Below are 25004 nucleotides of genomic sequence, written 5' to 3'. Positions count from 1 at the left end.
ATTTTGATTAACATTGTTTTAACATCGCTTTTAAATTGTCCGTCCATGTTTCAATTTTTTTCAATAAACCGCGCGTGACAATTTGAATTGACGTACGCAGGGCGCGCTCAGCGGAAAAAAAAATCTTTTGGTTCGATGTACATTGCTGCTTTTCTTAGCGCAATACTGCTCTTTGAGTGTTGCCCTACTTTAGTTTGCTTTACATTGCTACTGACAAGATTTGGTTGACGGACTATAAACTAAAGTTACCTCACCCGTCCCCATTTAGGTACCCTACTTGAAGGTAACTTAAGAAAAGGTTAAAAAATGTAAGCATATAGATGTGGTCTATACACCCAATTAAAAAAAAGTTACTTTACTTGAAAATCTGCGTTCAAGCATAGCTGTTCCCTTGAATGTCCAGTACTTGCAGAGCTACGTTCAGACGGACTTCACTTGGAGGTCATGTCGGGCCAGTAGTTGATGTAGTAGCGGTGGGTGCTGCCTTCGAACAGTCGGTCCAGCCAGTTCTCCAGCCCGTCTAGTAGGTTTTCTGTTAAAATAATGTTGGTGAGAATTAATGTGGGGGTGCCAAAACATTTATAGTTTAAAGTGTTTAAACAAACCGTAATTCCAAAACTAGTTTCTCCTGTAGGCTAGTAAGATAGTTTAAGACAGTTGACAGTCGATTCAACATTTCGCCATAAAAAAAAAAGGTTTGGACTCAAAATGGCGGAATCATGGTGGTTTGCAACAGGTATCTGATACCGGTATTTCCTGTATGGGAACGAAAATGATATTTTTTCGTTCTTTTCATTTCTAATTGGGCAATCTTATAATTCTTATAAAACAAAGTCGTTACCTATAAACACAACTGAGTCCTACATTTCAAGTATTTTAAAAAAGTCGAAAATTTGGTTATTTCGCAGTTTTTGCCAAAAACCGGTTCCGATCCCTGGCAAGATCAACAGCTCATAGAGCCAATGCAAGTACCTTGCAACAATGGCGACGGCGGCGCCTCATCGGAGCTGGAGTCGCGCTCAGTGAAGCCGATGAACGCGCCCGCCTCGGGGTCCGCTGACGCGCCCAGCGATCGCGTCATTCGGGACATCCTCTATAATCAAATATGATGTCAAATTATTTTTAGATTAACCCTTCAAGTGGCAGGCCGTTGGCTCGTGGTCGATTAAGTCATTTAAATTTAAAATTAGATTAATTGAAATTAATTAAATATTCCAACTACTCAAAAATGTATACCACTTGAAGGGTTAGTCACATATCGAATCTCTTTGTTTTAGTAAGTATCGAATGCGTATACATTACTATACAGAGTGTGTTTGGACCTTGTGTGGTTTCGTCATGAATTGAGGTCTAACACAGTAACATACAGTTTTAACATCCTTAACATAATTGAAATATAATCTAATTTACCTCTTCTTATTTAGATTCTTATCTTTTTATTTATTTATTTATTTATTTCTCAGGATACTTAACATCTTTCTTTAAACGAGCAATTCTTGTATATTTATATGTATATATATTTTGACGATCTCGGAAACGGCTCTAACGAGTTTTCGGGGGCTAAAAGTCGATCTAGCTAGGTCTTATCTCTGGGAAAACGCAGATTTTTGTATAGGCACATTAAAATGCGCACCGGCGCGGCGCGGCCCGACTCCAGCTGATCGGTGGGAAACGTACATAAGACGCAGTAATCGAGCATAATATCACCGTCGTTTTAGAGTTTTGGGCCTTATCAACATTGAAATAGAGTCAAAATTACCTTGTGCGGCTTGGCTTAGCTGTAGCGACGGAGCCGGTCAATGTTACGGGAGTTAAGGACCTTATTCACGTTGGAATAGAGTGCACATTACCTTGTGCGGCTTGGCGCCCTCGGGATGCTTGGCGTGGTATATGCAGAAGTAGTTGCGGTGCGGGTTAAGCGCCAGCACTGTGCCCACGCAGTTCCTGGCGTTGACTCGCAACTCGCGCCCTCCTAGAGACAGCTGTAGCCACGGAGCCGGTCGATATTACGAGAGGCTTGGACCTTATTCACTTTGGAATAGAGTGCACATTACCTTGTGCGGCTTGGCGCCCTCGGGATGCTTGGCGTGGTATATGCAGAAGTAGTTGCGGTGCGGGTTAAGGGCCAGCACTGTGCCCACGCAGTTCCTGGCGTTGACTCGCAACTGTTGCACTCCTAGAGACAGCTGTAGCGACGGAGCCGGTCGATGTTACGGGAGTTTTGGACCATATTCACGTTGGAATAGAGTGCACATTACCTTGTGCGGCTTGGCGCCCTCGGGATGCTTGGCGTGGTATATGCAGAAGTAGTTGCGGTGCGGGTTAAGGGCCAGCACTGTGCCCACGCAGTTCCTAGCGTTGACTCGCAACTCTTGCCCACCAAGGGATAGTTGTAACACGCGACGGAACCAGTCGATGTTCCTTTCAACTTGGAGATACGCGAAGAGGAGGGTTTTGTTTCTGTAAATGGGAAATGGCAAGTTAAATTAGGCCTGCTTGAAGTTCAAGTCTCAGTTATGAGTACAGGTAAAATGCTTAGATAAAGCTTAAAGCCTCTAAGCTTAAAGTATATTAACGTGTAAACATGGTGTTCAGGTAGACGTTTCATATTTGAAATTTGTAATATGACGTAAGGTTTGAAGATTCGATACTTAATTTGCTAAGAAATTACTAAAGGGGGCCACTGATTACCAGTCCGCCGGACGGAACGATATCGGCCTGTCAGTTAGAACAAAAAGTTGACAGTTCCGAAAAACTGACAGGCCGATATCGTCCGGCGGACTGATAATCAGTGGACCCCTTAATCCTGTCGTCTTATTGGCAAGTTGCACATGTAATCTTATGGAATGTTCCACATTATTGGTAGCGGCAGCCGTTGGAACTATTACTACTCCATAAGATTTAACGTAGAAAAGCCCACTAAAAGAGGGCAGCACCCGTCGTGCACGTAGCAAATAATAGTATTTTATGCAACCGTTGTTTAAGAGAGGTCAAGAAAGGCGAGTGGCGTGAGTAACAATTTGAGACGAAGCCGAAAATTGTTAATAAAGACGCCACGAGTATTTTTTGACTCAGTTAAACAACGTTGCATACAATACTTTTTCTACGACCAAGCACTTACTTTGAAATAGAATTGTAAATTTAACAAATATTTTTAACTCAAGAAGTAGCAAAAATGGAGGGTACGGGCGGGAAAAGAATGAATGAATGAATGAAATTAAAAAAAAACATGTCTATGGTTCACTTATTTGTCAGAGATGACATTTAAATTAAGGTTGGCAACACTGTATTTCATTCAATATTTTTTAAGTGGTCATTACACGAAGTATCGTAAAATCGCCAAAAAGATACTGCGTGTATGCACAAATTCTTTTTTGGGGAATAGACTAAAGACTTGTCTTGACAACTATAAGGTAGGGTTTTAAAGGTGTGTGCACGACCCTTTAAATGACTAATAAAAGTAAGGGAGTAGAAAAATGATTTTTCACAAATAGGAACTTAATAGTACAATACAGCAAAGTAGTAGAACTAAGTCATTGAATGTAGTAATATAGTCTTTAAGGGTCTTTAGATAATTATGTTTGTTTCCTTTAAAGTAACTAATAAATAATAATGAATCAACCACCTTGCATCATATTACAAATGCGAAAATTTAAAGTAAGAGAGGCAATAGCTAAGGTTTTTATTAACGATACAGTACTATCAGCAACATTTAATTAACCATGAATAGATCTTATCTCGTTGCAATAAGCTTTACCAAAGACATATGCAACTCCGTATAAGATGAATAAAGTTTCAGGAAAAAACGTGCCTCGGAAATCAAGAAAAAGTCATTCACGGATAGATGGCGCACACACCTTTGGCCTATGCTCGGCTAGATGGCGTTGACGACACTGTTTGATATTTAACAATTTTAACACATAAGTAGGTATCAGTGAAAGAACATGGGTCGAAATGATATAAAAAATAATAAAATCATTTATCCATATATATTTTTTTGATAGTTTTATACATTTTCATTTTAAGTTTTAATCTTGTGTTGATAGATGGTAGTAAATTTACCGTGACAACAAAATGTACTATGACAGGACCCCTCTATAGTCTATAGTTTTCTCTTGGGCTTTACGAACAGTCAGTTAACTTTGTCCTTTTTTTAACCGACGAAAAAAACGGAGGAGGTTCTCAAGTCGACGCGTATATATATATATTTTTCACCTCAGCAGCTCGAACAAGGGTACTTTGATTCTTAAAAACAGTGAGTAAAATGCGATTTTGCTCACTGAGTGAGACAAAATGACATTCAAGTGACCTTTATAGTCAAATGTCATTTCAACATGCGGGGTCTAATAAAAGTTCGAAATACTTGGGTTCTATTATCTCTGTCCCTTTCACACTGTTAGCAAAAAGAAACAGACAAAAAAAGTTAAAACGACATTCAACAGTATATTCACGGTTTATAATAGACCCCCGAAAAACTTCAGACCGCATCGTTCCAAACCACGTACGAGTATGAATTCTTAATAATTAATAAATAAAAATAAAGTTTAAGATTTCATAAAAACTGATAAAATACTATATTTTAGGTATTTTATTGTACAATTAAAATAACGAACTCAAAAAATACACAGATCATCACGCAAAATTAATTATCTTACTTTTAAGAATTTCTACCATAGTTGACAAATAGTACGTATCCGCAATTCGGACCGTATCTTACAAAGATTTTTTTTGTTGTCAAAGTTGGCGATTGAAGTGTCAGTTAATGTTTGTTATTTCTATATTATTTTACTGGAATTTATTTATTTATTAACTTAATTGTTTGTATATCTTAAGAAAACATGAGTGCAGGTATTAAGTGATGAAGAAGGATTACATTTTTCAAGTTGTCTAATAGGTATGTTCTCACTGCGCTGAGGTGAAAAATGTTGTGTACTACACGAGATCAAAGTTATTTACATCTCGTGCGCTTTTGAGTCCCTTACTACGCTCAAGATTCTAAATTAGATTCACTCGCTACGCTCGTGAATCTATTATAGAATCTTTCGCTTGCACGGGACTCAAAATAAGCACTCGAAGAAATATCAAACTTTGATCACTTGTTGTACAAATAACTATTTTTATGTATGACCACGCATAACTTTTTACAGAGTAGTTCAATTTTGATAATTATTTTTTTATTGGAAAGGGTATACCTCGAAGTTGGTCCCATATAAATTTGGAAAAAAAATCCAACCTTAAGGGTAAGAAAATTGGAAACTAAAAATGGAAAAATAAAAACTTTTTACAAAAAAAATAAAACCGACTTCAAAAAGGATGAAATAAAATATTATTGAAGTCTATGCGTTACTAACTGATATGTTTGAAGTCGGTGCCAAGCCAAGTAGTATCAATTCCAGTCAAAAATAATCAGCTTTATGGCTATAAATCCCATTTTTGACTGCTATTGTTACTACTTGGCTTGGCACCGACTTCAAACATATCAGTTAGTAACGCATAGACTTCAATAATATTTTATTTCATCCTTTTTGAAGTCGGTTTTTTTTTGTAAAAAGTTTTTACTGTACCTACTTTGTTTCGTTAGAGCACATAGACAAGAATATATTATCTCGCGAACGTTACGACACGCACGAGGAATGTTTTTCCAATAAACGTTGTGCTGTTGCCAGTTATTGACGTTATTGTCCATTGTTCAGTAATTACTAGTCAAATAATGGACAATTGTTCCTTGACCTCAAACTATCTATCAATGAGGGGGCATTTCAATATGTCGGCTCGCAGATATATTGGTAGCGGACGCAACTGTGACTTTTTATATGCAATTGAGTCTAGTTTATGGTAATTTGCATTTATTACATTCTATACTTATTAAACGGCGTTGCGGTAATATAAAACACCTGTTGAAATCTACACACAAATTCAACATTCGGAAAACTTTAACCCGAATGCAGTTTTTTTTTCGTATAGAACCTCCTACTTTTTAAAAGTCAGTTTAAATGTAGCCTGTGTCACCCTGGCTACAAAAACAAATTGATTTTCTTCCTTCCAGCTGGAAATCCTCAATTTCGGCCCGCTGGCCAAACAAAGTTGCCGCTTTCCGGTTCCGTCGAGCAGAAATAAGAAAGTCTCAGATCACATGTTTGTCGACCACGGCTGACAATTATATGTGATCTGAGATATTTCTTACTTAACTGCCGTATGTAATATACCATTACAAATCATTCATCAAATTTCTGTGGTTTACACGCTAGAACCCACAAAGAACGTTACTAATCCTGCTAAAATTTTGATGACCTTTGGCATAGTCGCGTAAAAATACACAACTTTAGAATAGAATATATTTTCCGCCTTTATAGAATTCTATAATATCTCATTCACAGGGTTCCGAAACTGACGCCTATTTGAGGGTTTAGAGCACTTACTTGCGGTACGGCCACACGATCTTGTGAAACTTGGACAGCAACTGCACTCGGCTCTGCATGTCCACGAGGAGCACTATGGTGCGGCATCCAGGTTTCAGCAGTCTGTGGAATATTACAACGTTAGATTCTAGTTTGCTTAAAAGTCACGTAACCAGGACATAAAATTTTACTTTATTAGATAAGTACACTAAACAGTTATCGTACAATATCATGAGAAACATACAATTGCACATAATGGCTTAAAGACTTGCACAAGATCCAAAACAAGTGTAAGGTAAACGTACTAGTGCTCGACATGCTAATGCCCTATAGATGACACAAAAAATTAAAACCTCACCTCTATCGACAATGACTTAAGTTTCAAGATGATGGTATCGCGTCGAGCACTAGTACGTTTACCTTACACAGCATGTTTTACAGTTATGCGGAAATGTTACAAATTATTTAACTATAAAAAAACAGATCCTAGTGGACAAAGTTTACCGCAGGGTTGGAAGCAGAGCAAAGGAGAGTAGAGTAGAACGAAGGTTTTCATTTGTTTAACCCTTTGAGTCCGACGGACGCCATATTCCGTCCGAAATGACAATCAAAATTCAATTCTAAATTTAAAACCTCAAGGTCGCTTTTTGATTGTCAAATTTAGATCCCTTTAACTTTGAAATGCCGAAGATTTTTATAAAGTATATTTACTATTAAAATTCTTTCACTGGCATTATTCCAGTTGTAGCCCGACTTCTACGCAAGCGAATTCGTGGGCCGATGCTAGTATCAATTGTTTTCATGATTTTCTTGATTAGGTATCATAAATTGATAACCTAAACCTTTTATCCGATACAACACACCCACAATGAAGTGGCTGTTAGCCAACACTTTCACATATGCACACGTGGTAAACTAAACGCCATCAGATATATCGGAGCGGCCAAGGTGCTCACAAATATCTGAGAGTAACGCACATACGGTCCTATATTTGTGGGTAGTAGAGATAAGAAATATAGCAAAGGTTTAGGACTTCATAAACTGTATGTGTTGAGAAGTTCCGTTTTTTAACCCTTCCTTTTAACACAGTTTCTACAGTTCCAACATCCTGTATAAAAAGAATCGCTTTAAAATATACCGCACCATACAAAAATAGTATGACATGCAATTTTGTACCATGGTTCATTGACATAAAGGTACGAGTAAAGTGTCTTTTACTCGTATTGTATGTATCTGATTTAAAAAGTACTATAAACAACATTTTAAGTGGTAAGTTTGATAAGAGAGTGGCATTGTTTATTTAACTCTTTGTATTTTAGATAACATCTCGTAATCGTTACCAGTAGTTAACATGACATCAAAGTAATCACCTAATGATAAGTCAATGGTCTATAAATAATGGATCATTATAGATTCTTCGCACTTGCCAATTTCTTACGCGCGTGTCAGTCACCATTAGATCATTCATAGCGTTAAAACATACCCTTTTTTATTGTATCTAGTTTAATTAAAGGTCGGTAATTTTTGGGTCTAGTGCGCGTAACTAAACAACCTTGACTATCTATTAGTAAAGATAACATCATAAAGGCAGCACACATCGCTAGTGACTTTTTAAGGTACGCGCGCTACACGCGGCCTCAGTACGTTGTCGAACATTGACAAGTGTTGCGTTTTTTAAAATGGCTCCCTCGAGAGACAACGAGATCAAATCTTCAGCGTTGGAACTGATCGGGAACACACCTATAGTAGCTTTGGATCGTCTATATCCCGGCCCTGGACGTATCTTAGCGAAATGCGAATTTATGAACCCTGGAGGTTCTATCAAATGCCGATCCGCGTTGTACATGATACAGAATGCTAGGAAGAATGGTGATTTGAAGCCTGGGAGCCCAGTTGTTGAAGTCACATCGGGGAATCAAGGAACTGGTCTAGCTGTTGTATGTTCAGTGCTTGGACATCCTTTGACTCTGACTATGTCTAAAGGGAACAGCGTGCAACGAGCTATACATATGGAGGCGCTTGGTGCGAAATGCGTTCGAGTTCCTCAAGTTGAAGGTAGTTACGGAAAAGTCACTTTAGCTGATGTGGAAGCGGCTGAGAGAGAAGGGTTAAGGTTAGTTGAAGAAACCGGAGCATTCCTCGTTAATCAGTTCCATAATGATGCCAATGTTAATTCGCATTACGACTCTACAGGCCCTGAGATTTGGAGGCAGACAGGAGGGCATGTGGACGCTTTTGTAGCCACCGTTGGTACGGCTGGAACGTTCACAGGTGTTTCTAAGTTTTTGAAGGAGAAGAACCCAGAAGTAGTGACTTATGTGGTGGAGCCAGAAGGTGCTGAGCCGATAGCCGGAAAGACTATCACGAAGCCGTGTCATCTGTTACAAGGATCAGGGTATGGGGCTGTTCCCGGGTTATTCAAGTTTGAGTACATGGATGGGACTTTGAGTGTGTCTGATGAGGAGGCTACGCATTATAAGAAGCTACTTGGAGAGAAGGAAGGTTTATACGTTGGTTACACTAGTGGGGCAAATGTGGCCGCCGCGGTGAAGTTGCTCAGCTCGGGGAAACTGCCGAAGGATGCGTGGGTGGTCACCATGCTGAATGACACGGGGTTGAAATACACTCCGGTGCCGGAGGAGTTGACAAAGTGAATGTGAATTAACTCACATTTATAGACGGGTCTAACGCGAAATTTATTCAATTACCTTTATTGACGACACAGGTTTCACTGGTCATGGTCGCGGCCAACTGATGTCCCAGCAAAATGTCAAAACAGAGATTTGTACAACTACCCGACGAAAAGTGTATGAAAAAGTTTGGGGTAGGCATCACATTTTCAAACCACCCACTACACATAATGTTAATTATTGTCAATAGTCCGACACGCAACACTCACAATATCCACGCACACGTCCGAAGATAGATCCTTTGGCATTTTGGCTTTGGATGGCTTTGGCATGACCAGTGAAACCTGTGTCGAAACGTCGGTATATAAAGGTAATTGAATAAATTTCGCGTTAGACCCGTCTATAAATGTGAGTTAATATGTGTTCAAAACGCGAAGGTTTTCAATATTATAAAGTGAATGTGCTTGTGAAAACATGGTTAGCTGGGACTTTAACATAAATACAGTTGTACAAAATAAAATTTCCAACTATCTTAACGATCTTGTAAAATGGCATAACCTAAAGATTCACAATTATAAACCTACGCGATTAAATTCATGTATAGACCACGTCATTAGCAATATTGAGGGAGCAGAGGGTCAACTTCTCCCGTTAGGTCTTTCGGATCATGAGACAGCTCAGATCCTTTATATCCCAGTTACGAAAAAACACTTAAGTCCAAGTATTAAACACATAATGCGCAGAGATTATAGCCCAAGTAATGTACGTAAATACCGCGAATGCCTAAAAGCTTTAACTTTTACTGAGACATTTCTTGAGCCCGATATGAATGAGGCTTTCAAGTCTTTCCACGATTTAATTTGTTTATTTTATGAACTATGTTTTCCATTCATAAGGTGTAGAGTCTCAACTAATCGTAAACAGAAATGGATTACAAAGGGTCTAAAACTAAGCTGTAAAAATAAACGGGCCCTACGTTTTAGACACTATAAAGAGAAAACTTCAGAAAGTGGATGTGCATACAAAGTCTATTCAAAAATGTTACTTAATTGCATAAATACTTCCCAAAGGCTACATAATTACAGATTTATACAGAATTCTACTAGTAAAAGTAAAGCATGTTGGGATATTATCAAAGACGATCCAGATCAGCGCCTCACGAACGAACATTATATTACTGAAATCAACAAGGATGGTACTATGATCGAAAAACCCATTCAAATAGCACATGAATTTAATAGCTACTTAATTCAACGTACAAGCATTAATACAAGCTCAATTTTAAAAAACACAAATTCTAAATTGATCAACAACACCATATTTGTCACTCCTGTAAGCCACAACGAAGTCAAAAACATTATACGATCATTGAAAAACACAAATTCCACGGGTTATGACGGATTATCAACTAAGATTTTGAAATTATGTGTTGACGAGCTAGTACCAGTTTTAACTCATCTACTTAATTTATCTTTCGAGGTAGGATGCTTTCCAGATGCTTTGAAATTGTCAATAGTCACACCAATATTTAAAAAAGGAGACAAATCCTTAATGTGTAACTATCGGCCCATAACGCTTATACCGGTTATATCTAAGATATTCGAAAAAGCTATGCATAAAAGGATCATGTCATTTTTAGAAAAATATCAGATATTAAAAAGAGAACAAAACGGATTCCAGAAAAATAAAAGTACGACACTTGCGACTTTTAACCTTGTTAACAGTGTTATTCGGAATATTGACAATAAGAAACCGGCAGTTGTAGTGTTCTTCGACATGTCAATGGCATTTGATTTCGTGTCACATGACCTACTAATTAAAAAGCTTCAAAATCTTGGTATAAGAGGGCCAGCTCTGCAATGGCTCAAGTCATATTTAAGTAACCGGCAGCAATGTGTTGAGATAAGAAGCTCTGTAAACTCTACTACAGTTAATCATAGGTCTTCGTACATGGAAATTAGCCAAGGAGTGCCGCAGGGTAGTGTACTGGGACCACTCCTTTTTCTGCTATATATCAATGACCTACCAGATATAACTACACATCAATGTACGCTTTTTGCAGATGACATATCAATTCTAGTGACATGCAATGATGAAATGCAATACAATAATGACATTAATAATACTATACAATCTATAATCGAATGGCTTGAATTCAATAATTTATCTATTAATCTTAATAAAACTCAATTTATCCAATTCCGTAGTGTAAGAAACAATGGAAAGTTATTGGATGTCCGATACAATAATATACAAATTAAGGAAGTTGATACTATAAAATTCTTAGGAATCACCTTAGACATTAATTGTAGTTGGAAAAACCATATAGACGCAGTGTGTGACAAGCTCTTAAAATTTGCATATGTTCTGAAACGACTTCGCAACATATCTGGTTGGAACACACTACTGATGGCATATCACGGATATGTTGCGTCTCAGTTAAGATATGGACTTCTTGTATGGGGCAATTCCAGTGACGCGGCTAGGGCTTTCATAGCACAAAAGAAATGTTTAAGGGCAATGTGTGGGATGCCCCAACGGGAATCATGTAGGCCATTATTTACAAAGCATGAAATTTTGACATTACCATGTATGTATATTTTTGAAGCAGCTGTTTTTGTAAAAAAATACCCACATCTGTTCAAAAAAGCTAAAGATGTATATCATAGAAACACAAGGAACCCAAACAGACTTGTAATTGATTTTGTTCCAAATACTTCCCTTTTCATGAAAAGTAGTTATTATATGTGTATACGAATATTTAATGCTCTTCCTGATAATGTTAAGGATCTCCCTCTTAATTCATTTAAAGCACAACTTTATCGTTGGCTAAAAACTAAGATGTTTTACACTACAGATGACCTGTTTTGCATGTTAGATAATATTGAGTAGAAGTTAGATAGTTATTTAGTTAAGTTTAGTTTAAGTGTACATTTGCATGCTAAACTAGCAAAATATGTTTAAGCACAGATATATGTTATCCTTACCAACTCATTGTACCATATTTTAAGCAAATAAAGAATATTATTATTATTATTATTTGTATGTCTTTACCATATCTCGGGACCATGGGGTCCCGGACCTTTGGGAGGCATGCGTGGGACCGAAGCCAACAGCGCAGAGGCCCTTTAAGACAAGTTTGATGTCATGTAGAACGCCTGCTGGAACCCATTCACGGGTACATCAATAAATACCCGTGAACCGGTCTCAGCAGGCATTGGGGCTATTGTAAGAAAAAAAGAAAGAATTCAGGGCTATGGATGAAGTTTGGCTGGAGCTTAAGATTGGTCTATTGTAAAGAGGTCGGACACCTGCCATAACATTGTGTTATACAGTGTTATCGAGGCAGGCGGTGACTCGCCACTCGCTAGATGGGCACCTGATGCGCCATCGTAAAGACGGCCAGGCGCAACACCGGCATGAGCGGCTCAGGGGTGTCGAGAGGTGTGCTGCGCTTTCTCCGAAGTTACTCGCGGCGTTATGCCCTTTAACACTTCCACCCCTGGAGCATATAGCTCTAACGACTCCTCTCTGGACGGCCAATTAAGGCAAGCCAGAGCCGAGAGTCCTGCGGGTCCCCTTGGGGTCCACTCCGACCGACGAAGACACGCCGGAGACGGAGACCCTGACCGACTCTCTGGAGCACTCGGGTCCGTGGGGTCGTTACTCCCCAACAGCTCGCCACAAGCTGCCCTGCGGGCTCACAAGCTGCCCTGCGGGCGTTTATTATTATTATTATTAAGATTTTGGGGACATTTTGCGGGAGGATATGTATGCAGTTTAAATAAAGTGATACTGATAATTTGAGTACTGTGTAAATGTTTCGTTTTGAAACCAAACCCTTAATAGTATCTTTTGTTATATTCATATCAATTATGATATTTTACGAGAACGCCCCTGTAAATCCGACAGTTAATACGTTCAATGGCATATCTTTCGTAACAAAAAAGTAAAGATAAGTTTTAATTGCTAGAGCAATACGTAGGTTGGCATTGACATTCACTTACATGGCTATAAATAATTAATATTAATTAGTTCTTGACCCTAAAATATTGCAGGCGTTCAAAACTCGTTTATGTATTAGAGAAAACCGGCCAAATACGAGTTGGACGGTTGTGTAAGTTGCTAAGGGTTCCGTACTGTTTTTATTACTAGTTGTTATGAAGTAAAATATTCCCCATTATCACACCGAGATTGAGGTTTGTATAATACAGACATATACAAAGCTCAAACTCGGGCATTTTTGGGCAAAATTAAAACCTTACAAACTAGGTATATTGTGTGATATATCAAATAAAAGTGCTTGTTATAAGGACTCCAAATTATTATTTTTTCGAGTTTAAATGTTTTAATTTTTGAAGTTAGAGTTCGACCAAGATAAGTCTGCAATGATTTTGATAGCACACGCTGTGCAAGTGTTATTCATCATAATTTCATAGAAGTTTAACGTTTAAAATAACACTTGCACTGCGTGTGCTGTCAATATCGTTGCAGACTTCTCTTGGTCTAACTCGAAGGAAATAGGACCTTTTTTGGAGTTCCGTACGCAGAGGGTAAAAACGGGACTCTATTACTAAGACTCCACTGTCTGTCTGTCACCAGGCTGTATATATCTCATGAACCGTGATAGCTAGACAGTTGAGATTTTCACAGATGATGTATTTTTGTTGCCGCTATAACAAATACTAAAAATTAAATTTGTGCGGAACCCTCGGTGGGCGAGTCCGACTCGCACTTGTCCGTCCGGTTTTTATATCTTTTATTTATTGATATATATTAGCGGTCAACCGTAACCAATAATCAGTTATCAGTAAAAGTCGCTAGACGTTTATCATAGCATGTTTTGATTTTTATGCGTATTAATTTAATGATAAGACTGATAAGAAAATAATAGACATACAAGGTTATTACTTTAAAGAGGAAATTCGAAACGAGTGGCGATAAATTAAAACACGACCGAAGGGAGGCAATTTAAACTTTCGACATACGCACGGAAAGTGTTATTTCCCGCACTAGTTCGGGAAAGTAGCACCATATGTACTGTAATAATACATTAAACACTCACCGCACGAGTCCGTTGTATTTCTCCGCCCTAAGCTCGTGCAGCCTCAACTCCGACTGCGGTTCGTTCTTGTTTTTCTTGGCGGTGCCGTTTCACCGACGCCTCTAGAGACCCGTCAGTATGCTTGTTTGCCACCTTGTGACATAACTAATACATTAAACACTCACCGCACACATGTACACATGTACAATACATTAAACACTCACCGCACGAGTCCGTTGTATTTCTCCGCCCTAAGCTCGTGCAGTCTCAACTCCGACTGCGGTTCGTTGTTGTTTTTCTTGGCGGTGCCGTTTCACCGACGCCTCTAGAGACCCGTCAGTATGCTTGTTTGCCACCTTGTGACATAACTAATACATTAAACACTCACCGCACACATGTACACATGTACAATACATTAAACACTCACCGCACGAGTCCGTTGTATTTCTCCGCCCTAAGCTCGTGCAGTCTCAACTCCGACTGCGGTTCGTTGTTGTTTTTCTTGGCGGTGCCGTTCTGTCGACCCCTCTAGAGACCCGTCAGTATGCTTGTTTGCCACCTTGTTACATATACAATACATTAAACACTCACCGCACGAGTCCGTTGTATTTCTCCGCCCTAAGCTCGTGCAGTCTCAACTCCGACTGCGGTTCGTTGTTGTTTTTCTTGGCGGTGCCGTTTCGCCGCCGCCTCTAGAGACCCGTCAGTATGCTTGTTTGCCACCTTGTGACATAACTAATACATTAAACACTCACCGCACACATGTACACATGTACAATACATTAAACACTCACCGCACGAGTCCGTTGTATTTCTCCGCCCTAAGCTCGTGCAGTCTCAACTCCGACTGCGGTTCGTTGTTGTTTTTCTTGGCGGTGCCGTTCTGTCGACCCCTCTAGAGACCCGTCAGTATGCTTGTTTGCCACCTTGTTACATATACAATACATTAAACACTCACCGCACGAGTCCGTTGTATTTCTCCGCCCTAAGCTCGTGCAGTCTCAACTCTGACTGCGGTTCGTTGTTGTTTTTCTTGGCGGTGCCGTTCTGTCGACCCCTCTAGAGACCCGTCAGTATGCTTGTTTGCCACCTTGTTACATATACAATACATTAAACACTCACCGCACGAGTCCGTTGTATTTCTCCGCCCTAAGCTCGTGCAGTCTCAACTCCGACTGCGGTTCGTTGTTGTTTTTCTTGGCAGTGCCGTTTCACCGACGCCTCTAGAGACCCGTCAGTGTGCTTGTTTGCCACCTTGTGACATAACTAATACATTAAACACTCACCGCACGAGTCCGTTGTATTTCTCCGCCCTAAGCTCGTGCAGTCTCAACTCCGACTGCGGTTCGTTGTTGTTTTTCTTGGCGGTGCCGTTTTGCCGCCGCCGCTCGCTGCGCTGCTGTTGCACGGACTCTTCTTCTACGCGACTGTAACAAATAGCTCAATTAGCATTTTTTTTTACTAGCCTATTATGGTGTCCCATTGCTGGGCAAAGGCTTGTCTTCCACGACTCCCGATATAGTGCCTCCTCCGGCCAGTTGTTGAGAAAGGTGTCTACGTCGTCCCGCCATCTCCGTCTGGGCCTGCCGCGTCCGCACTCTTTTTCTCGCATTTTGGTTATTATATCAAAAATTGATATTAGAAGTTATACAGGGAGCTTTTAGGGGTAGAATAAAATGATTGTAGCCAGTAGTTAGTAATGTTACGAAACTAAGGCCCACTTGCACCATTCTACTAACCCGGAGTTAACCGATTACACCTGGAGTTACCATGGTTATCACTACAATTTGACACTAGGTTAACGATTTAACCGCTTAACCCCGGGTTAGTGGGATGGTGCAAGTGGGCCTGACAGGAAATAAAGTGGTTTCATTATAAATTTTGTGGTTATATGTACCTACTTGTTATAGATTTGTGAAGTCGATTTCCGCAACTCAACGTCTTAAATTGCGCCTATTTCGTGTAATACTCTTGCTAACCCAACTTTACTAGCAGAAGCAGAGCCTTAGTGTAAGGCCCGAGTGGACGCTCGAGTTGGGCGTGCAGCGGGGCGGGGCGTGCGGCGTGCATGTTAAACAAATGCAAGCGTATAGGAGCGGCCTTAGTGCACGCTGCCACATCACGCGTGAGCCCGACGCCACGCTGCACGCCCCGCCGAACGCTCCGCTTCGAGCGTCCACTCAGGCCTTACACTTAAGCTTTTATAAGGCAGAGGGAATATATTTCCCACCCGATTTTAACTTCGTTTCAAAGTGATAGGGTTCAATTTTGTATAACTTCTGACTCCCTTATGGCTTGTAAAGGGTTGGTGCCTCATAGATGCTTTGTGTGGGATGACTCGGGTCTCTATTGTTTCCCAAAAAGTTTTAAGTGTATTGTTTGCCCGCATTTTCGTTAGTCATAATTCATTTGGTTCAGAAACGCGTCACTTTTCAGGATTGTCATAAAACAAACCTAACCTAACCTAGCCTTACTATAGCATAACCTTACGAAAATACTGAAAAGTTAACGGTTTCAGTTTTATGACTAATGTTAGTACGACGAACAATACATTATGACCATACCCCGCAACGGAGCTAGCAAAACCGTAGCATATGACAGTTTTGTGTCAGGGTTGGCGATTATGATGAAACATTTTGCTTTAACTTTATTGTATGTAAGATTAATAAAATTGATCGAGAACCTTGTTGACCCTCTTCCGATATAACCCGGTTCAATTTACTGTCAAATAATATAAATTAACAGGTCAATGTCAATATTAGATGCGTCTCAATGTATCTGTTATTTTGTTTATAAAATCACGTTTTTTTTTTGCATTTATTTCAAATATTAACATGGAATTTTTATTGCTTGATAATATTGGTGTGTTTGAAAAGAAAGAAAATATATTTTTTGTACTTTAGTTTATGCGTAGTAGTGATAACCCTGACGTAGAACTGCTACAGATTTGCTAGCTCGGTTGCGAGGTATGATTATGACTTAAAACTGTATGGGAAACAAAGGGAGCCCGGGATGACTCACATCATGTACGCCATGAGGTACCCGGCCGCCAGCACGACGGCCACGGTGCCGAGCACGGAGGCGAGCGACACGGCCTTCTGCGTGCGCAGCGCCAGCGCCGCGCGCTCCGCCCACTCGCGCACCAGCAGCACGCAGCGCCACCACGGACCGACGGCCGCCTCGTCCAATAACTCCTATACGAAACATGCGTTCAGATCTCAGAGAAAGTCTCACTTCAACACATGTATATTAAACTACGATTAAATAAATAAAAAAAACCGGCCAAGTGCGAGTCGGACTCGCGCACGGAGGGCTCCGCACCATCAACAAAAAATAGAGCAAAACAAGCAAAAAAACGGTCACCCATCCAAGTACTGACCTCGCCCGACGTTGCTTAACTTCGGTCAAAAATCACGTTTGTTGTATGGGAGCCCCACTTAAATCTTTATTTTATTGTTTTTAGTATTTGTTGTTATAGCGGCAACAGAAATACATCATCTGTGAAATTTTCAACTGTCTAGCTATCACGGTTCGTGAGATACAGCCCGGTGACAGACGGACGGACGGACGGACGGACAGCGGAGTCTTAGTAATAGGGTCCCGTTTTTACCCTTTGGGTACGGAACCCTAAAAATGGTGAGTGTTGTGGAACACTCGGTTGAAAGTAAAAAATGATAGTAACGTGTTCATGTTCATTTATGTTAAGTTCTGTTACTGATGTTATGTTCATTAATTTTGTATTAAGCAGAAACGTTTGCGAACGATGCTATTAAGCTTCGAAATAAATTAAAAGTGAAAAAATTCACTGTCTTGGGTGGGACTTGAACCCACGACCACTGGATCACTAGTACAGTGCTCTTCCATCTGAGCTACCAAGACCGTACCCAATTCAGTGAATATTTCCATTATTGTTATGTTCATTTCTTTCTTTCTCAATCGTATGGCTTGTAACGGCAAAATCATACACTTTTTTTCGCCCCATCCACCATCCGTCCGATAAGGAACTTTGTTATTACTACTATACCTTATCTCGTTACACTAAGGTTCAGTTTAGAACGTTAATACTAACCTGTACATGCGCCTCATAAGCCATAACTTCCGTTGGCTTCAACAGTCTTTTGACCAACTGTTCCAACGCTCGTTTCGTATCATTCAGCCTCGCCTGATACACCACGTTGGTCGGTTCGCTGAAGTCGTCACAATGCCCGTTGGAACACACGGGCCAGGTCTCGTTAAGCCATTCGTATTGAATGCGTGTGGTTTCGCGTCGCCATAGGATGACTACTCGATGCTCCATTTGGGATGTGTCGCTGCCTGAAATATGAACTAATATTAGTACATTTGTGACGTTATCTATGAAAAGGGACCTTATTGTCGATGGCGCTTACGGCGTTATTAACGATGCTCCGATATAAATATAATGCCGCGTGACGCTGTGCGGCGTAAGCGCCATAGACAATAAGGTCCCTTTTCATAGATAATGCCCCATTTGTTTATTTATATACATATTTTTTCCCGATTTGTGTTAATAATCGTGAGCTTTCTCGAGTCTTTTAAGAAAAAAAGAGTGTGTTTATATTCCAATATTTTTCTAGCCATCCATTACGTCACAATTATATAATGTATAAAGGACATAACAAGAAAATAACCTTTGCTATGTTTTTTTGTTTGAATTCTAGGTAAAGCGAGCTGCAATTCCATTCATAAAGTGGGCATGCACTTTTGCAACATATCAAAAATGTTCTAGTAGGGTTGTTACAACTTGGTGCCGTGACCAGGATTATCATCGATTTAATTCCTTTATTTTTCTAATTTAGCTTTAAAATTTTAGTAAATCCTTACCTGACCCATTAGCCAGCGCCTGCACGAAGTTAGGCTGCGCGTGCATATAGATATATGCGTAGTGTAGCCTCTCAGGCGCCGTTCTCGCCAACCGCCTTAACTCTGAGCGCGCCGCGTCGGCCGCCGCGCCGGCTGAGCACAGCAGCACGCAGCACAGGCGGCGGCGGTTGGGCCGCCATTCCACGGGGCATACGTGCTCTAGGACCGCCTGGAAAACAATATTATTTTAGAAAAGCATCAGAGAGATATTTTAAATACAGTGTTGTTGAGGCCCGATTGCACTCGATAATAGGCTACATGACTATTTTTTTTTATGGTATCAATCGATCGGGTTTGTTTTTAGGATCAAATGTCTATATGGGACCCATTGCATTAAAATAACACAAAAGTCAGAAATTGTAGTCAAAGTCCGACAGTCGCACTTCACTCGCGAAACGCCCTATACAAAGCGGCCAGAGGCCGTGACGTCATTGCCCATCTTGTAGTATGGACAAAACAAGAAAATTGCGTTTTTGTCGGTGAAATATTGCGTTTATGTATATAGTTGCTATACAATATTTTTTTGGATGAAATGTAAGGAATCGAATGGTACCCTTACTTTTATCGTTTTTGGAAGTTAAAAAACAACTTAAATTTTGAAACTTTCAGGTCCTGTAATTTTGTAATTTTTCAATATTTTATTTTAAAATCCACATTATTGTGATAAATTGCTCGTTTGCTATCTATTTTACTAGATTTTGTTATAAAATTCAACATGTGTCATCATCCCTATTGTCATTTGACTCATTTGCCACTCACTCAGACAAGCAACGTTATGCTTTATTGTTAGTATCGGCATCGATAAAAAATAGCTCATGAAACTATTAACCTATTACCTAGGTACTTTTATTAAATACACACATATTTAAGGCATCTTCTACTAGTCAAACATTATAGTATGCCGGTTCGGTGCCGTGACCAGGATTACTTTTACATCGTATTTTATTTATTTATTCAAGATATTTCTACATGTTTATCTCGTATTGCTTATTGCTCGTCGTCACAATTTTGTCAAGTATTCAAAAATTAGGTACCTGCGACGATAATCTCGGTAGTGTCAGCAGCTGATTAGCTTCTATCAGTTCTCGCAGCGTCTTCGTCGGTATTTCTGTGGTGCTGACTGTAGCCGCCGGTTCTGGGCTGTCCTCTTTTAAAAGCACCATGGTGTCGATGTGCCGCTGGACTTTGTAGCGGGCGGTTACGTTGGTGGAGTCACGCGCTGTCATTGCGACGAAACTGGAAAAAAATACAATAATATTACTTTGGTATGGTATCACTGCAGTGCTTGTTTTTTTTTAATGTATAAAAGGGGTATGAATGCCCGTATTTGTAGAAAAACGATTGTATACAACGTCACAAAACTAGGTCTTCATTTTCTGGTTGGTTAGAGAAGAGTTGGCAAACACTCTTAAGTGATTATCGGTGGACCTTATATCTTAGCAATAAGGTTTATTGCCAGTTAACCCTACGTATGTCTAAGCACTGATCAGTGCGCGCGAATTTAAATACATTGTTGAATACAATAGGTTTAAATTCGTTCGCACTGATCAGTGCTTGTACATACGAAGGGTTAACAGACCGAACAATGGTACATACCCGAAAGAAACCCGGTCCCTATAATGGAATGCAGTCAGTAGATATCTTAGGCGCATGGTGGGCTGTTCCTCGAAGATCAGGGCCTTGACCTTGTTATCTTCAAAGTCTCCAAGCCAGCTGGTCAGGGAGGAGTCAGTCACTCGGGGAACAAGCTTGTAGGGAAACTTCCAGCGGATCCATTCTGTAACAATGATTTTAGAATGATTTATGAAATATGATGAATTAATGATGATTATGATTTAAAACAAACGAATGAATGATAATGATCAAATGAATGATGAACGAATTATAGTGGACAAATAAAAGACTGATTTCATTACTAGGTGGAATTTAAATAAACACTCACCCAATATCTTTGGCATGGAGCTGAGGCTTTCCTTATAAATGTAGACATGTTGTTGAAGAACCAGCGTAAGGCACGGCACCCCGTGCACGCCTATTCTCCTAACCAAGCTCGACTCATGCCCGGCGTGCACTGTGGCCGCTGTCACACCGAGAGGCTGTAACGCTTCGACTAGTCTCCTCCAGAAGGCCGCCGCTCGCACGCAGTCGAAACACCAGTCGGTGTAAAAGAGGACTAGGGCTGGAGTGTGGACTGATTTCTCCATTATGTTGTTTTCGAAATGCCTGCAAATAAAACATGAGATTCATCATATCAGGATACAAAACATTTAAACAACAACGCCAGACTCCAGCCAAACTAAAACAAAATTAAATTATAAATAAATGAAAGACTTACTTAGCAGTGACTGAAAGCTTATGAAATAATGTGATGTCTTGGTCTTGAGTTCTGAAGTGGTTTCCGAAGAACTCTTCAAATGGGTCAGTGCTGCAACAATGATATTTTTAGTTTTATTTATGCACCAGAGGCTATTCCAGCACACTCTTAGCCTGTTTTGCACAATGAAACAATGTCTGACAAGCCATATCATTGGAGACTCTAGTTTAGTTCAATCCTTATAGCTTATATCCAAACCTAGAGCTTGCTAATTTAGAATATTTACTTACTTATATCAAAATGCATTTGATAACTTCAAATTGGTTTAATGGACTAAGTACTACTTTTTGTGTCTCATAAGAACTAAGCCCATGTAAATTATGTTTTTCACATTTTTGTTTTGTGTGGAACTAATTATTTACAAAAAGCGGACTTAATGCCATAAGACATAATTATTACGGCAAACTCCATTGTAAAAACACCAAAGATCTGCATCATATTGAATTAGATTTTAAAATGACTCATCAGTTGAATGTTTCAGAAGCGATCCAGTCTGAGAGGAATGTTTGTTTACCAAGCATTTAATATCCGTGAATCAAAGTGGCGAAGGAAGTAAATATTTGGAAGAGAGTCAATTTAAACTCTAATGAACTATTAACCTGAATCACTAAAAATATATTACTTTATAAAGAGACTTGCTTGTTTTTTAGGATTCCGTAGCCAAATGGCAAAAAACGGAACCCTTATAGATTTGTCATGTCTGTCTGTCTGTCTGTCCGTCCGTATGTCACAGCCACTTTTCTCCGAAACTATAAGAACTATACTGTTGAAACTTGGTAAGTAGATGTATTCTGTGAACCTCATAAAGATTTTCATACAAAAATAGAAAAAAAAAACAATAAATTTTGGGGGTTCCCCATACTTAGAACTGAAACTCAAAAATTTTTTTTTCATCAAACCCATACGTGTGGGGTATCTATGGATACTTTGGGCTGAATGGACGCGACACGCGATCGACAGCCCGCCTGCATCCGGCCGGGCGTCCCTACACTACATCTACATGGATACGTCTTCAAAAATGATGTTGAGGTTTCTAATATCATTTTTTTCTAAACTGAATAGTTTGCGCGAGAGACACTTCCAAAGTGGTAAAGTGTGAAATGATAAAACTAAAAAAAATATATGATGTACATTACCATGTAAACTTCCACCGAAAATTGGTTTGAACGAGATCTAGTAAGTAGTTTTTTTTTATACGTCATAAATCGCCTAAATACGGAACGCTTCATGGGCGAGTCCGACTCGCACTTGGCCGCTTTTTCATCATTAGAAAGAAGGTTAGCAATATTGATGTGGATTTTTATTGAAAAACACTTCTGAAAAATAGGTAACGCCAAATACAATAAGAACTTAAGTGAGAACTTAATATGGAAGTTCTTCCAGTTTTCCTTATAAAAGGTACTCTGGATATATAATACTTTTTTTAACGGGTAGGAAGCCAATTTTTGTCCTGGGCTAAAAAACTAAACCAAAACTTGGGTTTCTAGCATTCTGAAAAACTAAAAGCAACACTCTTGTGGAATGCTCCATTTCCCCTTTCCACTTTTAGCAATTACATATATATCTAAATTTAAAAGTGGAAAAATTACTGTCTTGGGTGAGACTTGAACTCACGGCCTCCGGACACACGGATTCAAGTCTCACCCAAGACAATAATTTTCCACTTTTAAATTTATTCTAAGCTCAATAGCATCGTTCACAGACGTATGTGCTAGTTAAAGATTAAAATTACATATATCTAGCCAAATTGTTTACAAATACTAACCTGAACCGAGCATATGTACTGTAATCATGTCTCTGCTTGTAGAGGTGTTCGTCTTCATTTGTAATGCCATACTGGTCATAGGCTTGCCGTCGCTCTGTGTCCGAGAGCAGCTCATACGCCTGCTTGATTTCCACAAAGCGAGACTCCGCGTTTGGGTGAAGATTTTTGTCAGGATGCCTGAAAAAAATATTAATATAATCTAAATAATTTAGTTCCTTCTCCTCATAATAGCATGAAGAACTAGTAGTCTAGTTTTAAGCATCCATTTGGCATTCCAACCCAGAAGAGAAATAGCTCCTTATTAACATTAGTCAGAATTTAACGTTTTCCTTCAGTGAAAATCAACTGGTAAATTTATTAAACTGTCAAAAGTCAAAGTCAAAATATACTTTATTCATGTAGGCCTAGCAACAAGCATTTATGAATCGTAACATACTTATAAATTATCTTAAGCTAATTATCAGAGCAATTTATTGATGTTATTATTCCATAAGAATATTGGATTATTATACAAATCAAATTAAACACAAATTAAATTAAATTAAGAATTTCACAAAAGGATCGTCAAACATGAAAAAAAAAATTGTATAAAAAATACTAGTCTAGAAGAAAAAACCTTATGTTAGTAAGTATTTTGTATAAAATTATGTGTGATATCACATCCATGGGTCTTACAGGTAACTTTCCAACATAATATCACATCCAGGGGTTAAGTGATCAATTATTCATTATTCATTGCCTTTCATAAACACAATGTTGGTAATATTATTAGAAATAAAGGTTTTTAATTCTTACTTTTAATAATACTTATAAGTACAGAGTATTTAAAATTTTGTAAAATACATTTGGTGCGTTTTTATTGCCCCTATATTTAACTTCTTGACAACAGTATCAAGCATAACAAATATGGGTCAAGCTCATGCCACAACAGATGGATCTAATTTAAATGTTAACTGTCAGAGCACATAATACATTATTTTATTTATCATAAACAGTATGGTAACTATATACCACAAGATATCATACAAACAATGAATAGGTATCAATAATTACGGATTCGTCGCGCCATTTGTTTATTCATAACTTATTGATCCAATCACAAAACAAAACCAGGTCAGTCTCGTTCACAATAAGGTAGACGCTGTACGATAATACTAGCAACGTAAACTCACCATTCCTTAGCTTTTTGCCTGTACGCTTTGCGAATTTCCACCAGTGTCGCTCGGCGGGAGATCCCAAGGATCTCGTACGGGTCACCGATCTTCTGGGCTAAGACCAGCGGGCACAACGCTGCCACTAACAGCACCCACAGCCATCGCCTCTTCCACCCCTTGTATATCCATTGCATATTACCAAACTGTCCCAACCACAACCCTCAGGAAGCTACCTCCACACTATTCATAGAACTCTCATACCGACGATTTACACACGCTGACTATACACATGACACACCAGAAAATAACAGAGGAATTCATGAAACTCTTATCAGTCATTAGTCTTAAAATAGAACACAGATGGCTGCAAATTTGTAGAATTGGGAAAATCTCGCGAAAATTATAAAATGTCAATCGGGGTTGACCATAGACAAGATCGTTTAGTTTCTTAAATTTCCTGCAGAGTGCAATGACTGCAATGCGATTGGAACGATCGACCAATGAACGAATGAATTTAAAAGCCATAACAGACGATCGCACCTGACCGCGACCTTGGTGCGTTGCGGCGCATTTATGGATAGTGTTGAAGCTTCCACCGCACATAATTATTATTAATAGCGGTGCGGTGGGCATGCACTTCGCACCAACTGACAGGTAATAATAATACTGGTGCGTTCCGCACCAATCAATCAATTTTTGTGTATTATGGCTCCATCAGGGCTTGATGATTCCGCCAGTGTCGAGGTTGGATAACACAC

At 39.3% G+C, this 25004-nt stretch overlaps 2 protein-coding genes and 1 non-coding gene across 3 annotated transcripts; 1 reads left to right on the top strand and 2 right to left on the bottom strand.

Moving 5' to 3' along the window:
- Window positions 1–359: 359 nt before the first annotated feature.
- LOC134649033 (dnaJ homolog subfamily C member 16) lies at window positions 360–24732 on the bottom strand. Its single transcript, XM_063503734.1, has 14 exons — window positions 24265–24732; window positions 23093–23269; window positions 21289–21378; window positions 20896–21176; window positions 20550–20730; window positions 19988–20189; window positions 18915–19122; window positions 18142–18386; window positions 17094–17266; window positions 15359–15499; window positions 6420–6521; window positions 2259–2460; window positions 973–1093; window positions 360–532 (listed from the first exon to the last, which is right to left on the bottom strand). Exons 1-14 carry the CDS (start codon window positions 24438–24440, stop codon window positions 432–434), a joined length of 2400 nt encoding a protein of 799 aa, XP_063359804.1. The 5' UTR covers window positions 24441–24732; the 3' UTR covers window positions 360–431.
- On the top strand, window positions 7814–9052 carry LOC134649032 (cysteine synthase-like). The gene has a single exon (XM_063503733.1). The coding sequence runs from the start codon at window positions 8078–8080 to the stop codon at window positions 9050–9052; it is 975 nt and encodes a 324-aa protein (XP_063359803.1). The 5' UTR covers window positions 7814–8077.
- Trnat-agu (transfer RNA threonine (anticodon AGU)) lies at window positions 17879–17951 on the bottom strand. The gene has a single exon. It is a non-coding gene; the product is annotated as a tRNA-Thr (tRNA).
- Window positions 24733–25004: the final 272 nt, after the last annotated feature.

Source organism: Cydia amplana, chromosome 6 (genome assembly GCF_948474715.1).
Source record: "Cydia amplana chromosome 6, ilCydAmpl1.1, whole genome shotgun sequence".
NCBI lineage: Eukaryota > Metazoa > Arthropoda > Insecta > Lepidoptera > Tortricidae > Cydia > Cydia amplana.
This window is presented reverse-complemented; position numbering and strand designations above follow the sequence as displayed.